The 22,803-nt window shown below is 41.8% G+C and overlaps 1 protein-coding gene across 3 annotated transcripts in view; it reads left to right on the top strand.

Moving 5' to 3' along the window:
- Positions 1–22,803, top strand: part of TTC3 (tetratricopeptide repeat domain 3) — a 210,500-nt gene that overhangs the window by 92,170 nt on the left and 95,527 nt on the right. For 2 of the 3 annotated variants that reach the window (XM_077293880.1, XM_077293881.1), the window contains 3 exons: positions 7,085–7,253; positions 8,937–8,985; positions 11,085–11,166. In XM_077293880.1, the coding sequence (XP_077149995.1) occupies positions 7,085–7,253; positions 8,937–8,985; positions 11,085–11,166 (300 nt within the window). Of the gene's footprint in view, positions 1–7,084; positions 7,254–8,936; positions 8,986–11,084; positions 11,167–19,180; positions 19,241–22,803 lie in introns of those variants that run through there. The other variant, XM_077293882.1, reaches the window with a different exon arrangement.

Below are 22,803 nucleotides of genomic sequence, written 5' to 3'. Positions count from 1 at the left end.
ATTCAATGGACGAGAGAGTTCAGAAGCTTCTTTCGAACAAGGGGTCCTATGTGCAAATGTAACATCACCCAGAATAAAGTTCTCACTTGAAAACTGTTTGATTTCATTTTGTAATAAGCTGATAATGCTTATAACTTCACAATTGACCATTTTTTTGTTCAAAATAAAAAAAAAAAAGGTTGAAAACTCTGCTGTGCATAATAATTTGGAACATGCATTTTGAGTGTTTATTTCTTTTTAAAAAGATCCTGTTTTCATAGGCAGTTTGTTCCAAAACATTGCAATTATACTAGAACTAGATGGTGGCCCGATTCTAACGCATCGGGTATTCTAGAATATGCATGTCCACGTAGTATATTGCCCAGCGACGTAGTATATTGCCCAGCGACGTAGTATATTGCCCAGCGACGTAGTATATTGCCCAGTGACGTAGTATACAGCACAGAGCCACGTAGTATATTGCCCAGCCACATAGTATATTGCACTGCCCACGTAGTATATTGCACAGCGACGTAGTATACAGCACAGAGCCACGTAGTATATTGCCCAGCCACGTAGTATATTGCCCAGTGACGTAGTAGATTGCCCAGCCACGTATGTCAGGTTAAAAAATTAAAAATAAACATACTCACCTTACGATCCGAGGGCCCCTTGTAGTTCTAACATACTCACCATACTTGTAGTTCTGTCGCCTGTGCGCGGTACAGGCGGCAGCTTCCGGTCCCAGGGTGTGATGACGTCGCGGTCACATGACCGTGACGTCGTGGCAGGTCCTTCTGCCATACGATCCTTGGTACCGAAACCTGCCGCTTGCACAGAGCGGTTACCGGAGGGTGGTGAGGAGCGGGAAAGGCAGCGGAAGGTGAGTATATAATGATTTTTTTATTATTATTTTTAACATTAGATCCTTTTACTATTGACGCCGCATAGGCTGCGTCAATAGTAAAAACTTGGTCACACAGGGTTAATAGCGGCGGTAACGGAGTGAGTTACCCGCGGCATAACGCGGTCCGTTACCGCTGGCATTAACCCTGTGTGAGCGGCGGTGACTGCGGGGAGTATGGAGCGGGCGCCGGGCAGTGACTGCAGGGGAGTAGGGAGGGACTAATCGGACTGTGGCCGTCGCTGATTGGTCGCGGCAGCCATGACAGGCAGCTGGCGAGACCAATCAGCGAATGAATAAACGGGACAGACAGACAGAAGGACGGAAGTACCCCTTAGACAATTATATAGTAGATAGTAGATGACTGGAAAATAACAATGATTGCAATTCAGATAGGAAATTTAGAGAAAATATGAGGAAATATTATTTGCATAATAATTTGGAACACAGTGTAAAGCATGACGCTCCACTATAGTATACATGTTTTAACATTGAGGTAGTACTGCTGCTTGTCCTCTATACATGGACACATGATCCGCGAACAGTGCAGGAAACCTGCAAAAAACATTAGACATTGCATAATTGCACTGTTTGGCGGCAAGTTCACGAACTATTGCTTTTCATTGACCTCACCTATAATCTTTAGTTGCACTACTCCAGAATTGTGGCTATCCCTGATCTAAGTTATAGTTACTTTTTTTTTTTTTTTTTACTTTTTGCGAATAAGTGGATTTATAATTTACGCCAAATGCTCAACGTGGGCACATACTGGTCATTTAGGTGTGATGGATTAAATCTGAGAACCTCCAGATGCAAACAAGCCAGGAGCTATAGTGAAGAACATCACTGCCATTCTCTGTGGATTTCAGTGGATGCAAAATCAGTACACCCCTGAATTATTTTTTTTTGGGGGGGCGTAGGCTAAAATACAGAACTGGTTAGGCTACTTTCACACTAGCGTTAACTGCATTACGTCGCAAATCCGTTTTTTGCCGAAAAAACGGATGCGTCAAAAAAAGTGAAAAACGTATGCGACGCATACAGCATTTCGACGGATCCGTTGCAAATCCGCTAAACGTTTCCGTCGAAAATACTGGATGCGTTGCATACGTTGCATCCGTTTTTACCATCCGTTGCATCCGTTTTTACGACGGATCCGTTTTTAAAATGGGAGGCTCCCAAATTTGATTGGCTACTGGAAAATATGGAAAACTATATAGTTACTGTTTTTACAGCCCATCTTTGAGGGTTTTAGTTTTGTGGCAGCGATGGAAGGTGTTCTTGTGAGGATTGCTAGTTTGGTTACCGACGTTATATTTGAGACGAATCGCCTGGATATCATAGTGCGGGAGAAGGAGGCGGCAGCGGAAAGACGTAGGATGCTTCTGCGGAGACGGAGACGACTGTGGATTCATCCGATTAATGAACTACGGATGATGATAAAGGGATCCAAACCCTAACCCTACCCCTAACCTCACACCTAACCGTTTAATGAACATTTTCTGACAGTCATAGTGCCACGTATTTCAGTGCCACGTACTATAAATACTATAACTACGTGGTTATACGTGGCACTGAAATATCGTGGCACTGAAATACGTGGCACTGAAATACGTGGCACTTAAATACGTGGCACTTAAATACGTGGCACTTAAATACGTGGCACTTATATACGTGGCACTTAAATACGTGCACCCCTGAATTATTTTTTTGGGGGGGGCGTAGGCTAAAATACAGAACTGGTTAGGCTACTTTCACACTAGCGTTAACTGCATTACGTCGCAAATCCGTTTTTTGCCGAAAAACGGATGCGTCAAAAAAAGTAAAAAATGTATGCAACGCATACAGCATTTCGACGGATCCGTCGCAAATCCGCTAAACATTTCCGTCGAAAATACTGGATGCGTTGCATCCGTTTTTACCATCCGTTGCATCACTTAAATACGTGGCACTTATATACGTGGCACTTAAATACGTGGCACTTATATACGTGGCACTTATATACGTGGCACTTATATAAGTGCCACGTATATAAGTGCCACGTATGTACGTGGCCATATATGTGGGGTTGAAGGCCCAGGCCAGGTTTATATAGATTTGGGGGTGTCTGGCCAATTGGCAACAAAATCCAGCTTCTGAGCATGCTCAGTGTAAAAAAACGTATTGCAGCGCTGCATTGCGTCGTACGACGTGTCCCGACGCATCCGTCGCTCATAGGCTTCCATTGTAGCCAACGACGTATGCCGCAGGATGCGTCGCGACACGTTTTTTAGGCGGAGACAAAAAACGCTACAAGCAACGTTTTTTGCCGACGACGTATCGCCAAATTTCGACGCATCCGTCGTAAAACGTACACGACGTATGTCAATCCGTCGCAATACGTCGCCAATACAAGTCTATGGGGAAAAAACGCATCCAGCAAAAACTTTTGCTGGATGCATCTTTTCGAAAAAAAGACGTTTTGAGACGTAATGCAGTTAACGCTAGTGTGAAAGTAGCCTTCGGGTACTTTTTTTTTTTGGGGGGGGGGGGGTTACGATATTCTGCAATGCTAAATATAATCTGACAAGTCGGAGAAGGAAATATGTTGCAAACATTCTTGCAAAACTATAGTGATGCCTGCCACCCCCGAGCCCGTTTTTACCATTCTGACCAGTGTCATTTTATGTGATAACTGGAACGCTTCAACAACCCCTTCACTCGTCAGTGTCTCCAGTACGTGTGGTGACCGTTTTCACCACCATTTACACACTTTCACTTGGTGCACGTCAGTGTACACATGTGACACATACCAGTGCCTGGGAAAAGCAGTACAGTTATAGCGCTGTTCCCAGACACCAGATGCTGAATACAACTCTCACCATTGTCACCTGGTTACCCTGTGATCAGCGAGACCAGGGAACACTGATAAGACTTGTAGTTCGCAATAATAACAAGCAGCATGTGCTGACTATAAGTCTTATCATTGTTGCCTGGTCTCCCTGCCATCAGCACTTCCAAGCTACGCAGATTAAACTTTTAGTCAGCACCCGCTGTCTGTGTATCGCACGTATTAATTAATAGTAATAAAAAAACAAAGACATGGGGGCCCCCCTTAATTTTTCTATCCAGCTGAGGGAAAGTCGACAGCTTGGGGCTGGTGTTACGATTCTGAGAAGGGGCCAGTAGCTGTAAAAGTTCCCAGTCGGTTAACAGCTCACAGCCCTTTCATTCGCCTTTACTGATTATAATTGGATGGGGGCAAAAATAAAAAAGACTTTGGGTCCCCCCTATATTTATTAACCAGGAAAGGCTAAGCAGACAGCTGTTGGCTGATATTAATAGGCTGGGAAGGGGCCATGGTTATTGGCCCCCTCCCAGACTAAGAACATCAGCCCTCAGCTTCCCCAGAAATTGTGCATCCGTTAGATGCGCCAATTTTGGCTTTTATCCTCGGCTCTTCCGACTTCTCCATAAGTGACCTCATTTTACAAACTACACCCCTCAATCAATTCATCTAGGGGTGCAGTGATCATATTGACACCACAGGTGTGTCACAGAATTTTACACCATTGGGGCGGTGAAAAAAAAAATATATATATTTTGCTACAAAAATTTTGTTTTAGCCCCAGATATTACATTTTCACTCTGTGAGATGGGTAAAATTGTCACCAAAATTTGTTGAACAATTTATGCTGAACGTGGCAATGCCTCATATGTGGCTGTACAGTGCTCGGAATGGAAGGAGAGCTATTTGACTTTTGGAGAACAAGTTATCGTACCATAGTTTGCAGACTCCTTATACAGAGCCCCTAAGTGCCAAAAGAGAAGACTCCCCCCTCAAGTAACCCCATTTTGGAGATCACACCCCTCTAGAAATTTATTTACCAGTGCAAAGACTATTTTGACTCCACGGATGTTTGCCATAAATAAGCAGCTGTGAATGTTGTTGAGTGAAAATTGCAAGTCTGCCATTGTAATGCCCATAAACTATAGTGCCTAGTACATTGTACCCAGCTTCAGGAGACATGGTCCCCGTAAATTAAGCGGGATCTCATTACTACAGAGATGCCAATCGTGGATGCAGTGTAGGCACACTGTCGTGCTCAGGAGGGGCTCAAAAGCGAGAGGGGGGGGGGGGGCATTTGGATTTGGGAGTGTGAAATTTGCTGGATTTCCTTTAGGGGGTGAGGAACCAGAGAGCTTTTCCTGAGCTTTTGTGCTGCCAGTAACGTGGAAGCCCCTATATTTCCATTGACAGATCTGAGTGAGGACTTGCATTTTTGTGGATTAATTTGAAGCTTTTGTTGGGAACATTTTGCATAATAATTTGGATCACATTTGTCCAGCATTCTACGCTGAGCACTTACTTTGGGGTTTCCATCTAAGGCCGGGGTCACACTTGCGAGTGCAATGCAAGAAACTCTCTTGCATCAATACCCGGCACTGCCGCCGGCGCTTGGGACTGAAGCGTTCAGCTGCATAGAAATACATGCAGCCGCACGCTCCGGTCCCGAGTACCGGCGGCAGTGCCGGGTATTGATGCAAGAGAGACTCACGCTGCACTCGCAAGTGTGACCCCAGCCTAAGTCTCCAAGTGACATGATTCAGATGAAACCCCGAGGGATCCATTCACTATAATGAGGCAGCAGAGTTACTCTGGACCCCTTTTGGCCTCTGTTCAGCAGTGTCCTATTTTCCAGAAGTGCACAAAACTGGCAGTCCCCGCTTTTATGCACACCTAAAAAGACAGACACTTCTGTATCACAGATCCTATGGCGTCCACAGTGCCTCCATCTGCCTCATTATTGGGAATCTTCTTTGTGGGTTTCTGTCTGAATCACACATTTCAGAGATTTACATGGAAACCCAGGTGTAAGTGCTCAGCGCACAGTGCAGGATAAATGTGAGCCTAGCCTTACTGCGATCTTTGGGAGGCAGAATGAACAAATCAATAGGTTAGGAATTGATTTTATTTATTTTTTATGCCGTTCCTCATGTGATTAGACAACTTTATTCTTCTGGTTGGTGCGATTAGCACGATACCAGGTTTATATCGGGTTTTTATGTTTGGCTGCTGTCACACACTAAAATACACTTTTTTGCAAAAACAAGTTTTTGTTTCTTATGGCGTTCACTGTGTGTTAAAATTGATAAGGAAGCTTTATTATTCTGGTCAGTACGATTACAGCGATACCACATTTATATTTTTAATGTTTTGGCGCTTTTACCCAATGAAAACTATTTTATAGAAAAAAATAACTGTTTTTCCATGACTATTCTGAGAGCTGTAGGTTTTTTTTTCTACTGATTAAGCTGTATGGTGGCTTGTTTTTTGCGGGACAAGATGACCTTGTCAGCTAAAGCAATTTTATTTACATTTGTCTTTTTGATCACTTTTTATTCCACTTTTTTATCAGCGTGTGATGAAAAAGCGTATTTTTTGCTTAATTTTTTTCGGTGTTGACTGAAGCTGATAACTAGTGAGACAGTTTTATAGGTCGGGTTTTACTGGATGCAGCAAATATGTGTACTTTCTTTGCTTATTTTTGTTTTTCGATAAATATATTTTTCTTAATCATTGTTACTAATGTTTACTTAACTCAGAATTAAAAGTTCTGCAGCTTTCGGAAATCTGTGTTTTTTTTTTCTTCCTTTCACGGGAAATACTGTTTAACTTCCAAAGTTTTACTTTATGTGCGCGACTCATCAAAGGTTTATTGCCTGTTTTGCCTCTTTTTGCTGCTGCAAAATTGACAAAAATTTAGAAGTAAATGTATCAACAAAGCTCTTTTGTAATGAATTATATACAGTACCTGTGTCAGAATTCGAGGGTGAGGTCATGCGCCGGTTCTGCCCGCAAGGTATTAACAGGTAAAACGTGTTCAACATGCGGCAAAACCATCAGAATACCATTTCAAAACTGCATGCTTTCCACTTTTTTTTTTTTTTTTTTCCCGCCACCCACTTGTGATAAATAGCGCGCCCATCTCTGCTTTTCAACACAGCACAAAGGAGTTAAGTATGCCTGCAGATACAATCGGGACACAGGTCGTTTTAATTCATAGACTTGTCAGATTTTATTGATTCTGCAAATATATGCCGAAAGCACAGATATTTATGCTATTGGTTATAGATGCACAATATTATTTATATTTTTTGTATGTATTTTTGCATAGTTTTGTGAGTGATCATTTAATTTTTTTTTGTATTTATATATAGGGGCACTATCGCTTCTGCGAAGCCCTTTACTTACTTGGGGAAACAGAACGTGCCGTGTCATCCAATAAAAAGGCGCAGGACTTATGCCGATATTGCCCTGATGGTATTCGAGATCTGATCCAGCAGCAAGACAAATTCATGCAAGATGATGTGCCGATAATTTTTCCAGGTGGGATATGATACAGTTTTAGTATTTTATATGCATTTTTTTTTCTTTGGTGGCTGTTCACATTATGTTATCCTACCTGGTCAGGACTGTGTTGGGGGTTTCCTACCTGGTCAGGACTGTGTTGGGGGTTTCCTACCTGGTCAGGACTGTTGGGGGGTTTCCTAACTGGTCAGGACTGTGTTGGGGGTTTCCTACCTGGTCAGGACTGTGTTGGGGGGTTTCCATCTGGACTCTAAAAAAAAAAAACCTGGTAATGATTTATTGGGCATCAAAAAGTATTAGTTTGTTATATCCGTCATGTATTTGATCCTTTCCAAGTTCATACAAATCAGGAGTATACCGATCCCCCATTAACCTGAAATCCGAAAAGCAGAGGACCCTATTAGAACATTTTTACATTTGGCAGTAGTGCTATCTTTTGGATCTGAGATTCTCAAAAATATATATTTTTGTTTTTGAGGTACGATATGACAGTCATGAGAAACCTAGTGTAGAAGTCATATGTAAATCAAACAGTAAGTGCGCTGGGGGCGTGGAAGAAACGGTCTAAGTACATTGAAACGCCCCCAGTGCACTTCCAGCCGGATTTACATATGGCTTCTGCTCTAGATTTCTCATGCCTGGTGTAAGAAAGTCTTTGAGAGCTTTACAAAAGTCCGAAAAGACACTTTAGACAATTCCTTTTTGAAGCCAGGAGAAGGTGTCCAGATGACAGGGCGGTGGGTAGTCAGGCCCGGACAACAGTATAAGGGGCTTTTTATACACGGTTAGACATTTTAGAACAAATCAAGCAATGATAGAACATGACAACATTTATGAGCGTTGCGACAAACTGCATTCTAATCCTATAACTTCCATGTTCCTTTTAGCTTATGTCATTACTCACATAATTGTTTTAGCTTACTCACATAACTCTCCAAAATTGACAGTTCTGGTCCTGGTTTCTATTCCAATTCATCATATATACGATTCACTGCCGTATAGTAACACTTATTAATTATCACAGTGCCCTGCGGCTGTGCCAATTAGCCTCCCTGGGCTCCATCCATACTTACAAATGACACTGAGGTCATTTTATATCTCTATTCTGGGGAAGAGACTCCGCTCTTTTAGCAAAGCTAGTTGATTGTCCAAGATGGTTGGTGACCGTAACCTGGCTGTTCAGTGTATGATGGCTGGCCATTCTCTTCCATCTGGCACATCGGATTCCTAAGCACTTATGCTGCCATATATGAAAACATGATGACTGTTCCTTCTAACAAGTAAAGCTAGATTTTGCCTGTTATAAAATTTTGTATAAATAATCTAAAAATTGGAAATGTTAGTGTGGAGAAAATATAAAGTACCTACATTTGCTCGTACTGTATATAGTAATAAGCGAACGTGCTTGGATAAGATGTCATCTGAGTATGTTGGGCGTGCTCGGAGAATATATTCGAGTCCCCGCGTCGGCATGTTTTGCCGCGGTAGACAGCCGTAACACATACTTGGATTGTCTATTTGTTAGACAATTCCCGCATGTGTTGTGGCTGTTTACCGCCGCAAAACATGCAGCCGCGGGGACTCGAATATATTCTCCGAGCACGCCCAACATACTCAGATGACATGTTATCCAAGCACGCTCTCATCACTACTCATATATATACATTGTGATATACCGGAACTTTTCTTTTATTATTTTAGCGGCAAAAGTGAAGAAAGATTCTAAAAAGAAAAGTACCAACAGGAAAAAGTGAGTATTCTGCATTATTACCATAGTAAGTAGTGATTTTTATTTTTGTTTTATGAGAACTCATGCGTAATAACAGGAAACGTAGTGAGTTTAAAAAAACATTATATATATATATATATATATATATATATATATATATATATATATATATATATAATAAAATTTTGAGTGTTTCTTTAGCATTGCTCAAAATAATAAAAAAAAGATGGTGACCATTGTGTACAATAATTTTGTTGGGTAGAGGTTTTTTTTTTATATTCATTCATAGATAATGTACAATTCCTTCGTTGCCGGTGTATAGGACAATGGTATCATATCCATCTACCGGTAATTGTGTTTAGTATTCACTTTCCCTCTGGCGTACAATTTAACAACTACCAGTTTTTGATTTAACAACTACCAGTTGATTTAACAACTACCAGTTTTTGCATGATTATCGTGAAGATACGTGCAATAATACTACCATCAGAGTTACCCCTCCATTACTAGTGACAGTATATACCCTCAGTAAACTCTTGAATATATGTGATAGCTATAGGACACCCCCCTCAGCTCCCCAGCGATCGCAGGTACTTGGTTCTGTAGAGCCCTATCTTCAGTGCTCGGTGTCGGATCCATTCGTGGTCTGTGGGACTGTCGGAAATAGTGGAGTGCTGTTCACTCTCTGGTTGTCCCATAATGTATGGACCAGAGGTTGAGCATGCACACGTCTTCTACTTTCAGCATGGCGCTCTGCAAAGCTTGGTTCCTGTGATCCAGAGCTCCACCATCAGGGGTGCCAGGATCCCAGTGTTAACACCTCCAGCAGTTTTTTTTTTCTTTTATATAAATAATACATTATTACTTCTCTTTAATTCATAGTATACATGACTGTCCCAGACTGCAGACCCCCACAATGATTACGCCTAGCAATATATCATTAATGCATAACATACTAGCACCCCAGGCTCCTTTATGGTGACAGATCCAAACTCAATGTAGCATTTCTCTTATAAGAAAATATACCTGTTTTCATCTTTTGCTGAAATCAGGACTACTTGGGTAACACGTCTGTTCATGAACTAACCTATATGCCTCAAAGGCCATTCACACAGGTTGATAAGAACAATCTCTCATTAGCCAATATAAATTCGCCACTGATTAGCCAATAAATTATCTTTTATGCCTGCATGAAACTCGGCAGCGCATCGTGCGGTGTAAACCGTAAGTGTGCTGCCTGGAACATATATCTAGACAGAACTAATGTTTTTAAGGGAACCTGTCGCCATTTTCATGCTACCTGAACCACGGTAAACATGAATCTGCCATCAGTTGTGTAGTTGTATCCAGTAATGTTTTACTCTGTAACACTTTGGTAACGTGACGGCTCAGGACTTTCATCGCCAGACAACCATATCCAGTTGATCGCAGGCACCTCTCTTCTCATCACGACCAACTTTCGCAAGGTCCCCTATTTTATCCCACTTTATCTGAGCTACTGTTGAAGCTGAGGTTCTGGTCTGTATGACTTTGCTTTCCTGACCATGCTGAGAGTTCGTGTGTCCTTTGGTGCAGGACCCCCTTCCTTGTTCTACATCAGGGCAAGGTGGACCTACACTCTGTGCCTCCTTTTTTCCAAAAGAGGTCTCTGCCTTCTCCCCAATGAGGAAATCATTCTCTCATATTTAGCTCACTCCCGGGATTGTTCTCTCCAGTTCTGATCTGGTTAGGACCTACGTCTTCCGATTCTCTTTTCATGGTCCCTGACTACGCAAGAGCCTGTCAGCCTCCAAGTCGAAGCTTGTCAAGGCCACAGACAAATATTCACCCTTTCAGGTCAATGCTCATTCCACAAGGATGGTTGTGGCCTCCTCGGCTGTCAGGTAGCCTCCACCCCGCTCCTTTGTCCAAATGATTCCTCATGTTCTACAAAATCCGCTCTTTGATGTCTAGATATGCCAGATCTTGGCACAAGGTGCTGCTGTATTCTAGTACGTCCAAATGGTCACCTGTTATTTTTTCCCACCCGTTAGGTTTGCTGTAGGATGACCATGTCAGTGGAACATTTGTATCTTCTTTTTGGTCAGTTCATTCATGTGTATTTTTCTTTATCCTTCAAGGGTTACAGAACAGTTGACCTCTCCTTCAGAAAATAAGGACTTAAAGGATGCACAAAGCAAATCACAAGATCTTGTGAATAAGGTAGGCATTACTATATAAGTATACATCCGTGTTTGTGTGTGATATATATTATTTTCTATCTTCATTGTCATACACCTTTCGTTTGTAAGAAGCTAGAGGACCTGTTGACCCTACTCGCAAATAAAATGAGGAGTATAGGCATGCTTTCTTTGTAACAAATTCATTGTGATGATTCTGAAAATTTGTGAACATATTTCCAAGTTGTTGTTACCTTTTCCCTTGTCAGTAGGGTGTTTCCGCATTGATGGGGCAGATGAGATTCTGGGAAGCGACATGTCCCATTGAGAAGGGGAAAGGTAGAACTAGCTAAAACCTGGCTAGTCTCATCCCTTGTCTGGCTTTATCTTGTGTTGTATAGGACTTAATATAACTTACAGGGTTATTCCCATCTTCATCCATGGATATTGTCAGACGCAGCTCTTCTGGAATTCATTGCTCTCAAAATTTGACACCATTCTTGGGCTACTAACACTTTATAGTTTGTTGCCTTGGAGTCCCGACCACTGCTGCGTTCTAGCTTGTAAGCACTGGGCTAAAGCTGGACAGGATTAGCCCCAAAACAATTCTCATAAGTTGAATAGAAAAGCTCTTGTAAGCTCTTTTCATGTTCTTCTGTCTAGCAGCGGGGGTCCGTCTCTTACGCATTTAGAAAAGTTTCAAGTTCTCGTTGATAGCATTGGGGACACAGTACCATGGTTATAGGCTGAGGCTGGTACAAGGTAGAAAATAATTCTTTGCTTAGCCCGGCAGGCTATGCCCTCTCCTAGGACACCAGACAGCTCTGTTTTAGCCTAGTGTCCATAAGAGGCAGACACAATATTCTCAGGTCTGGTGCAATTTTTAATTTTAATTTTTATTTTTTTGTCTTTTTTTACGTGGGCTGGATGGTCTTATACCTTCCTTCACATAGCCCAGTGATGACACACTGTGCAGCCCACAGTAGTGTACATGCCTGCGGGTGCCTATATTACAGTGGTCACCCGCTCTCCCAATCGCTGCCTTGCAGTGAAGTGCCGATATCGCCACTCCTCTCTTTTGTGGGGTTACTACTAACTAACAAATCTTTGCAACTCTTTGCTTTCCCTTTCTTATTTTGTGGTCCCTCTATAACTCTGAAAAGCTGCCATTGTGATCTCCCAAATCCCCAGGGAGAATCTGCTGGCTTTGCCTCTTTCTGCACGAGGAGGCCACTTTTAGGCGCCCTAGCCTCAGCTGCCCACTGAAAATCTTTCCTGGTCTGACACGCTCTGACGTGTCTTACAGGCGCATTTACAGTGACTTTTTATTCCCCTTCCCTCCTCCTTTGGCACTTCATTTTCACTCCATGGCTGCACCCATTCTTTCCCCTTAATGTTTGAATTTAGAGTGTTCTCGGCATGTCATCTTGTTTTTGTGTGGGATAGTTCTTTCCTTGGCATCAAAATCGCTCTATGGCGATTATCATAATCTTTTTTAAGAATTCCCATTATCCTTCATGGATTCTTCTTTCTCTACTTTGTAAACGCCTCTGCAAGTGTCCTAAACGCCATCCTTCACTCAAAAATGCTTAAACCAGCCAATTGTTCCCAAGATTGTTGGCCATTTTAATACTCTTCCCCAAAGACACATGCAGTCCCTGACACAAGGCTGATTCACCCACCCTACCAATACCGGGTCTCTGGTGGGACTCTCCGAGAACGTGAACTTCTCAGTTCTAAACCTCCTTAGCCGGTCTCTTTCTCCCTTCCTTTTTTTCTTCACCTGATACAGAAACTTCTGCCCTCTCCAAAGACTTGTTCTGTCTTGTGTTTCATACCAGCTCTGAAACAGTCCAGGAAAACTGCTTGTCATCGCCACGTAATGTTGGACATTCTAAGAAGTTGTGGCTGTTCCAAATTAAATTGTAAAATCCAAGTAGATGCAGGATAGTCACGTAGACACACACTTGTATATCTGAACAGAACTTAGTTTGTTACATCATCGTTCCGGGTTTACGTAGGTTTTTTCTGGACATACATCGTAACAATATACCGGTAATTGGCTCAACTTATCTGTACATATGTGCTGGCATTAGCATATGTACATATAATTGATTAAAGTTAATATCACCTACACTCACCTTTTGGGGTCTAGGTGTGGCTCTCACTTTCCTGTTACCTCGAAGTCCAGTTAGACAAAAAAATTCCCGAGACTCCTTATCTCAAAAACATACTCCATTTTGGAAAGCAAGAAGATGCATGTAGCATAACCAAAAAGGAGTCAAGATGGATAAATAACTCCTGCTCTCACAGGCTTCTAGTTATTCCTACACTGTTCGGTTTCATTCTTTTTTCAGTAAATCTATTTATTGAAATTTTAAACAGGAAAAACAGTAAAAAGAATCATTACAATGTCTAGAGCTATACATTACGTCGCTGAGAACCCAGCACAAGTGTAGTTGAACAAGAACTCTAGCACATAAAGGGTACATGGTTCTCATCTTGAGAATCACCTCTGGACATAGTGTTCGGTTTCATTCTGATGTGGAAGAGCTTTGGAGGATTTGTGTAAATTTTGAGGATTCAAATGGAACTCCTCCAGTTAGTGATCACATCTCCAAAGCCAGGAGGACGTCGATCTTATGTGGGTATCCACAGTGTGTTTCCTACATTTCTCATCCACAGATCTATCCAGTTAATTCCTCAGTTTTTATTCCAGTTTGCTGCCCTTTTCTATTCGTAATAGTCCTTGAGGTCTCTTTCCTGGTCCATGTTCCCCCTTGGGGCATGTCTCTGGGCCAGGGAGATGGAGATAATCGCATACCTAGATCATCCTCTAGGAAAGGCCCCAATTTTGGCACCATGGCTATTCAGACCTCGGTACTGAACATCAGTGGGGGTTGTTTTTTGTTTTGTTTTTTTTTTTGTTTCATTTTTTTCCCTGTTTCGTTTATCCAAATTGTGGACCTCCGGCCATTATTGCTTCCTCACCTAATGTCCCTTTCTTCTTTGGTATGTGCACAAGGATTTTGACCTCTTGATATTTCCACTCTAGGGTTTCTCCCATTTTGACTGTTGATTTAGCCCTAAGGCTAAATACTTAAGTGCTAGAACTTGGTCTTTTCCAGCACTCTCATCTGTAAGCAGGTTACACTACTGTCTTTCAGTGGGTTTCTTATCTTGACCCTCCTTACTTGCATCCTGACCACCCATGAGTTACCTTCTCTACTTAGCAGGTTTCCCTGCTGGTCTGCATTACTATTTCGTAGTCTCTCCCTGGATGGTGACGTTTCTTGGGGCTATTTCCCTCTTCCCGCAAGGCAAGCGGGGGTTTAACTTTATGGCGGATAGCTCGTTTGTCGTGTGAGACAGTGGATTTAGTGCCTACACCTTCTATTATTTTGCCCCATCATCCTATGTCATCCCTTCTCCCGAAGGTAGTTTATTACCTTTTACCAGCAATAGTTTTGCACTCCTCCTCCCATTCTCTGAGCCGTATTCCTCCTTTTGATTTCCACGACAGCGTTCTGGGCTTTAGGGCATCAAGTTATCCTTCTCCAGGTCTACAGAGCTTCTCCTGTGTGCTGGCAAGTCCATGTGGTAAGTCTTTTTTATTTTGCCCAACTTCCAGGACATCTCGCGGTCCTCTGCCCCCCAAAGGTACTTACGACAAAATTGCATTCACTTAAATTCTCATTACATATATTGGGCGAAACAGATCCCACCCTGTTCTATCTTCCCGGGATCTGATCGGTTTCCTTTGGTCAGTTCCCCGCCCCCCACATATTGCCAGCCTCCTCATGTCCGGGCCCATTGTACTAATGTATTCAATGAGAGAGGGATTTTACAGTAAGTGCAAATATTCCATCATTTCAATAACTACTGAAATTTTAACTAGCAGTAAATTGCAAAACTGCTTTTATTTCAAAGCATTGTCCAACAATATCCATTAATGAAGATGGGAATAATCGTTTAATTGTTTATTTGTTCTGCGAACTGAGTGCTAGATCATGAAAAAATAACGACGTAGATGCAGAATAAGATGAGAAGTTTAGAAGGATTGCTGGACTCATGTCCTTGGCCATTTTTTTTTTTTTGTAGATCATCTTTTTTGTGCGGGGAAAACAAGTGAGAAACCCCACAAAAAACAACTCTAGCCTTTTATTTTCCAGTGTTCACCGTAAAGTATACATAAAGACTTTCACGGATACGGTCACATCAATTATGTTCAGAGGGATGAATTGAATTACCGTATTTTATTTTTTATTGGGGGTTTCTTTTTTCTTTTTCATGGACTAGCAATAAAAACTCTTGCAAAAAGTGTGTGTCTTGTAGTAAGGAGGCAGCTTCCTCTGATTGAGGACAATGCTGACATTTGACCCCATCACTTTTTTACAGTGACAGGAATTTTTCATCAGTAGGAAATGTTTTTTCCTTTCTTATTAGCTGCTGTCTTAACCTGGATTGGGTCCTGTAGTCCGAAAAACATAGTGCTTGTTTAAATCTTTCTGCTATACGTCTGAATGGGTGTAAGAAGTGTGTGCCTCATATTAAAAAAAACAGCTAGAGCAAGATGCCCCAAATTTATGAAGATTTATTTATCTTGTCTGATATGTCGCCCGTGGTGTTTATGGTTTATACCTAATGGTATCTAAAGCGCCAGACGTTCTCCAAAAAGAGTTTGATTACAGCAGGTGTGGAGAGCTTCCTTCCATCCTTTCCTCATGTCCACGGGCAGATTCCCGAGATCCAGATTACTTGGGTCAGTGAACGCTGCGGCGCAGGCAATAAAGTATTAAAACCTTACGCTGGCCAGTGACCACTTGAAGACGTACTGTGAGGGTGTAGTCAACCTTTTCTGCACTCTTGGCCCACCAACGGAGACCACTGTGACAGCCCCAGCATCTACTGTAATCTATATGGCTAAGGACCAACCAAGGCCTCTTCTGGGGAGCGTGTGCCCCCCTATCCCCCTCTTCTCCTGGGGCATGTGTGCCACCTCCATCCCCCGCCCCTCCTGGGACGCGTGTGTGTGCCCCCCGCCCCTCCCGGGACGCGTGTGCCCCCCCCCCCCCGCCCCTCCTGGGACGCGTTTGGTTTCACTTTTTGTATTGAAGAACTGAAGTAGATTAACTTTTTGATGATATTCTAATTTTTTGAGAAACACCTGTACATGCCAAGGCACAAAATAATTACGTGACAATTTTGTATAAATGGAAATCTAAGATCCTTTCCTTGGATGATGAATATTATAGTGATATATTTGGCTCTCATTTATATGTTTCACCTGCTAGTAACAATACGAACATTCAGCTATATATTAAACATCAGAGCTATATTACATCTGTTAAGCTGAAGAAAATGGGCAGATCCCACGATGGTCGTTTTACTATCTTATATTTTTAAAATGAATCTCTCTTTACTGCAAGAAAAATGATTGTCGTCCGATGGATGGATAAGATGTCCTATGTGAATTAAACTCACACATATAATATTGTCCTTTGAACACCTTACTGACAAAAACAGGAACTGTCCACATAAATTTGATAGATATGGGGTCCATTGACCCGTGGAAGCGCTAGTAGGCGCGAAACGGCCGTCATCAAGCTTCTGCCCACTCCCGTCCTCACTCCCCCTGCAAACATGCTTTTTCACTACAAATAAAGAGCGGAATTTCTACAAAAGACCGGTGAGTGCTATCTGCTTTTCTTTGGAGGGTCCATGGATCAGATCTCCACAGACAGGGGTCTTCCCCAGGCCATTAGCGCTTCCATATGAGACTAGGTTGAAACCTGATAAATTAATTGACAATTTCTTAGAATGTAAAGGTTATTCTTCTGTGTACTGGTCATCGAGTCAAGATGGTCAGATTTGTTTATCATTATACTGAAATGACAAATGTATATAGTCTCCTACTCATTTAAGTCTTTAATATGTCGGCAACTATCAGGACTAGTTTTGGGGAATGTTTATTTGATGTATAACTGTGCTTGATGGCCAGCAAACTCGCCTGACCTTGTGGAGGGTGTCAATGACTGCCTTCTGGACATCTGTCAAGTCAGCACTCTTCCCCATGATTGTAGAGCTACTGAAACAGACTAAGGAGCCTTTATAAACGCTTAGGAGCCTTTACCGGTGTTTTTATTAATGATTCTAATTTACTGAGATAATGACTTTTGGGTTTTCATTGGCTGTAAGCCATAATCATTAACAGAAATAAACACGTGAAATAGATCACTCTGTTCGTAATGACTCTATATAAGGAGTTTCATTTTTTGTATAGAAGACCTGAAATAAATGAACTTTTTGATGATATTCTATTTTTGTGAGAAGCACTTGTATAAGCGAGGAGTAGTTTACAGATTAGGCCTCCAGGGCCTTGAGAACTAATAATCCCATTTATAGGGAAAGAAGAGGAGACCTCCCGCTCCAAATATTGAGATTGAAATGCATATCTTTTCTAAAGAAATTTTGTAAATATTGAGAATTTGGCAACTGGAATGTTGATTCTAAATATGCGAAAGAACAGAACACATTACTCTGGAGGAGGTGATCAATATTCACGATGCCCCCCAAATTTTATAATGTGCAGAATGATGCCATACTAGGGTTTCCAGATACTAGGGTTTCCTATAATTATAGAAAAATATAGAGTAGTAAGCTCACCATCCTGGGCATAGAAAATTTGGCGTTTCCAAACCCACGCACGAATGTACCCACCCACGAATGTACAATTTTCATAGTCATGAAAATACAGAATAATCTTTAAATGAGAAGATGTGTCCAAACTTTTGGTCTGTACTGTATGTTTGATATAAAGGGAATTTGGCTAGATAACCTTCTTAAGAATGATTCTACCTGCTGCAGACAAAAGAAGTGCGCTCCATAATTAAATTTTTCTCTAAGTAGTGGAATTAAGGGCAATACATTGAGAGTAATCATGTCGCCTGGTGATAGCCAACGGTTCCATCGTTAATTCAAATAATAAAGGGGACAAAGTGCATCCTTATCGAGTCCATCTACACAGGGAATAGACATCATTTTAAAAGAATATTCGCTTTAGGGTGTTAATATAAAATAGTAATCCATTTTATAAATTTGCTGCCGAGTCAAGGCATCAAAGGTCTTGAAGTGGAATACGGCATAACTTCCCACCACAAGCCTGCCACCAATCCCAAATACAGGGCTCTGTGAAGTGGAGCAGAAGTAAAGCGTGGCCACATCTGGCCCATTCATTGTCAATGGAAAATAACTGATCCCTGGAGTTACCTTCCTCCGGTAGACTCATAGACCATGTGATTGGAGTTGGGTTATACCTGATTGTCCTCTTCTCCCTTCAGACTAGGTTCTTCATAGCTGGGTTCATGGTATTGATGAGGGACAAACCCAAGAAATCAGGGATTTTATTCCGTAACAGAACTTTGTGGAGCACCCTTAATACTCCACTTAATTGGTGACTCAAGATATCTGGGGCACATTACATTTTTACTTTATTATGATACCCAGCAATTATGTTATCCCTGGGTGCAATGGGAGTCTTGGCATTGCTTGTACTTCCTTCCGCTATACATTGAGCGCCATGTGCATGGCAAAAGAAGACAAAAGTGGTTATTAACCGCTTCTGTCTTACCTTCCATCATCGTGGATGACAACCTGATTTTTGCTCCTGCTAGATTGTGATCTTGCTGCAGACTCGGGACCCCCGGCAATCTCCATAAAAAAGCAGTGAGCCGTGGTGATGGTGTTCACGGCAATCTCCATCAAATGGCAGTGAGCAGTCGTGATAATGTTAAAGAAACTATTCCAGAACTGCCATCAGAAAAAAAAATAAAATTGTGAAAAACATATGTAATCAATTATTTATGAAGGTCTTTTTTGTTACTTTCTGCTTTTCTTCATAAAAGCAGAGTGTGATACAAGTTTTTAGAATCGTTCCGAAGATGTAGGGTGGAAACTCTGAAGGCACGCAGTGTCTCCATTCACATTGTCTTTTTTTTTTTTTTTTTACTTTCTACTTTCGTTTCTCTAACTGTAAGTGAATCAGAGCGTGGATTGCAGAAGCAAAATAAGCAATGAGGAAGTTCAGGAGTGCCAGACATGTCGTCTTCTGCAGAGAGGTGCGTTACTTTCGTACACATTGCTCCTGTTGGGTTGGTGTACACAGTGTGTGGTGGCACATATTGCTGGCTTTAGTTCAAGGCTGGATATTTTATATGTGGGAGAAAGGAGCTGTCGGCAGCAACCGGCCGTGTTTAGGCTACGGACGAGGCGCGTCTTATGGTCGCTGATAATAGTTTTGCTTTGGAGACAGCCATGCTAAGAAATACTTGTCTGTGGCTTCTTGTCCTCCTCCTAGAACTCCTCATGTTGCTGGAGAGAAGGGTGGTTACTAATATCTGCCGATGGGTATGTGTTTGCGTTTTGTGTTTTGGGAATTTTAAAGGTGAGAGAAGCCCAATTTTCATTGCTTTATTCTGCCATATTTATGGTCCTCATATTGGTATAGTATAGTATGATCTCACCTCTCCGGGTTTCTGAGCCGAGTAGTAATGTTTCAGATTCTGATGACTTAATGGACAGTATTTGTACGTGCAGGAGATGTCCCCCGAGAGGACGTTTTTCGTAAATTGTCTTTAGAATATGTCATCGTGTTAGATGTAGATCTCGTACATTGACAGATTTACGGCCTCCATTAGGGGATGTCTGCGGTGGTCACCAGGCATATTATGGCTTCGGCCAAGCTGTGTCCTAAGTGCGTTCTTGTATCTGCGCTCATTGTAAGCCATCATGGAGAGCGAGGCATGCTAAGGAAAGCTTGTGTGTGGCTTCTTGTCCTGCTGCTCAAACACCTCATGTTGCTGGAGGGAAGATTGGCTGTCATTATCTGCCGATGGGTATGTCTTTTTTACTTATTTGGTTATGTATTTTGAAATTGGTGAAGTACTTTTCTCATGATAGGTGACATTTCTGCCTTAAGGATCCTCTCCTCAACGTCCGTAAATATCTATCGTGGCAAGCCTTATCTTATATCACAATGGAGCTGCTGGGTGATACTTTCCCTTGTCATTACACTGTATATTACGGCCTCATTAATATATATTAAAAAAATATATGTATATAATTATATACCGGTATATGTTTTTTTAATAATCCAAATACTTAAAGGGAACATTTTACTACTAAAACGAATGGTATGGCTTTATAGGTCCTAGTACAACTTTAAGATTGATATCTATCTTAAAATAATCTGATCTGGGAAATTGAGCTTTGGAGCAACATGCAATTTAGCTTGGATGAGCACGCGTCGGGGCGTGTTGATACACATAAAGTACAACATGCCCCCAATTCACATCCAGAGTAATTTGCATGGGACTTCAAACCCCTCAAAAACAATGCAAATGTCATGAAACGTGACGGAAATGTGAATGAGCTCTAAGTAGCTTTCTGTATGCAAGGGGATGTATGAATTAGGTGTTAAAGGGGTTGTCTCTGCACTGAAATTGTAAAAACTAGTAACATTGCAATTTTTCTCCCATAAAAATCCTCTCCATTCTCAAGAAGACAGTGATTTTGAGTTGTTGATTTGCTTGTTGCCTAAGTTACTGGCCACTTCTGCTGTGTTGGTGGTGGCAGACATGGAGTGCGTGTTAACAAGCTCTTTTGTATAGAGCTTGTAAGTAGGGATGAAGTTGGAAGTTCGGGTACTAGAACTGTAACCAAATTTGAACCACAACCTGAACCTTATTGAAAACAATGGGGATCCAAACTTTGGACCTGGAAAATTCTCTCTCCCCTCCTGGACTTCCACCGAAACTCCTAACTTTGCAGTGAACTTAGTGTTTGGCTTTTTGGACACTCAACTGTCCTGTTCGAACTCCGAACTTTTAAGTACGGGTTCGGTCATCTCTACTTCTAGAAGATCCAATGTTCCTGCTTTTTTCCAGTGCTGCAGAGACGACGAGGCCTCTACTAGATTCATAGGAGGCCACACCGCTGTGGCTTGTGGAGCAGCCATGCTTCTGGTCTGAACTGTGACTCAATCAGGAATGCATCGGGAGCGCATCGCCACCTCTCCTTTTTCAACAGGCAGGAGAGCAGTGCACTCATGCAGAAAAAAACATGAGAACCTTTTTCAAAAGGGGTTGTTTCATAATGGTATCTGGAATAGCATAGAGACCCCCTGTATTAACCAGAATGGTGAACCTGGGCTGTCGATATATTTTAAGTTTTGCTTTCTGCTGCTTACTAATGACATATTTGGGATGACAAACAAGGGTAATGTTCACCTAGGTTTGGGTCATCTTGAAACTTAGGAAAAGGCGACAAAGTGAGATTCTAGTGCTCGGTATGCTTGGGGGTAAAAGGCTTTGTTTCTGGGTTGGGCTTTGTGTTGAGAGTTGATCTGGTGTTACATTCTCCTGGTGGTAAACAGAGCTTCTCTCCGGTCTCTGAAATTTGTATCAACGAAGAACATGAGCTCCGCCACCCAAAAATAAGCCCTCACGCACCTCGGTCGATGGGAAAAGTAGAAATGTTATGGATGGGTCTCAACAACGCAAACCAAATTTTTCCATTGATAATTGTTGAATTTTTGTTTATCACCGTTTCAATTAAAGAAATATGCAAGTGTACTGATCTGTAGCATCAGGATTCCAGGTTAATTTTTACCAGATAATGAACATCGTAAAAAAAACTATGGTGGCATGAGATGTTTTTCAACATTTTTGCTCCCCTTGAAATTTTATATGATAAAGTAAAAGAAACTACAATTCGTCCTGCAAAAATAAAAAAATACCCTGATATTACTGTCGACAGAGAAAAAAAGTTATGGCTTTTGAAAGAAGAGGAAGAAAAACAAAACAAAATTAAAGTAAAAAAATAGCCTTGGAGTGAAGGTTTTATTTGAAGTAGTTTTGTCAAGATAAAAATACCGTATATACCCGAGTATAAGCCGACCCGAGTATAAGTCGACCCCCCTAATTTTGCAACAAAAAAACTGGGAAAATGTATTGATTCGAGTATAAGCCTAGGATGGAAAATGCAGCAGCTACCAGTACATTTCAAAAATAAAAATAGATACCAATAAAAGTAAAATCAATTGAGACATCAGTAGGTTAAGTGTTTTTGAATATCCATATTGAATCAGGAGCCCCATATAATGCTCCATGCAGTTCTTTATGGTCCCATAGATACCCCATATAATGCTCCATGCAGTTATGGCCCCATAGATGCCCCATATAATGCTCCATGCAGTTCTTTATGGCCCCATAGATGCCCCATATAATGCTCCATGCAGTTATGGCCCCATAGATGCCCCATATAATGCTCCATGCAGTTATGGCCCCATAGATTCCCCATATAATGCTTTATGCATTTATGGCCCCATAGATGCTCCATGCAGTTATGGCCCCATAGATGCTCCATATAATGCTCCATGCAGTTATGGCCCCATATAATGCCCCATGCAGTTATGGCCCCATAGATGTCCAATATAATGCTCCATGCAGTTATGGCCCCATAGATGCTCCATATAATGCTCCATGCAGTTATGGCCCATAGATGCTCCATATAATGCTCCATGCAGTTATGGCCCCAAAGATGCTCCATATAATGCTCCATGCAGTTCTTTATGGCCCCATAGACGCCCCATATAATGCTCCCTGCAGTTATGGCCCCATAG

This window comes from Ranitomeya variabilis, chromosome 3 (genome assembly GCF_051348905.1).
Source record: "Ranitomeya variabilis isolate aRanVar5 chromosome 3, aRanVar5.hap1, whole genome shotgun sequence".
Classification (NCBI taxonomy): domain Eukaryota; kingdom Metazoa; phylum Chordata; class Amphibia; order Anura; family Dendrobatidae; genus Ranitomeya; species Ranitomeya variabilis.
Note: the sequence above shows the minus strand (reverse complement) of the source record. Positions and strands in the feature narration are given on the sequence as shown.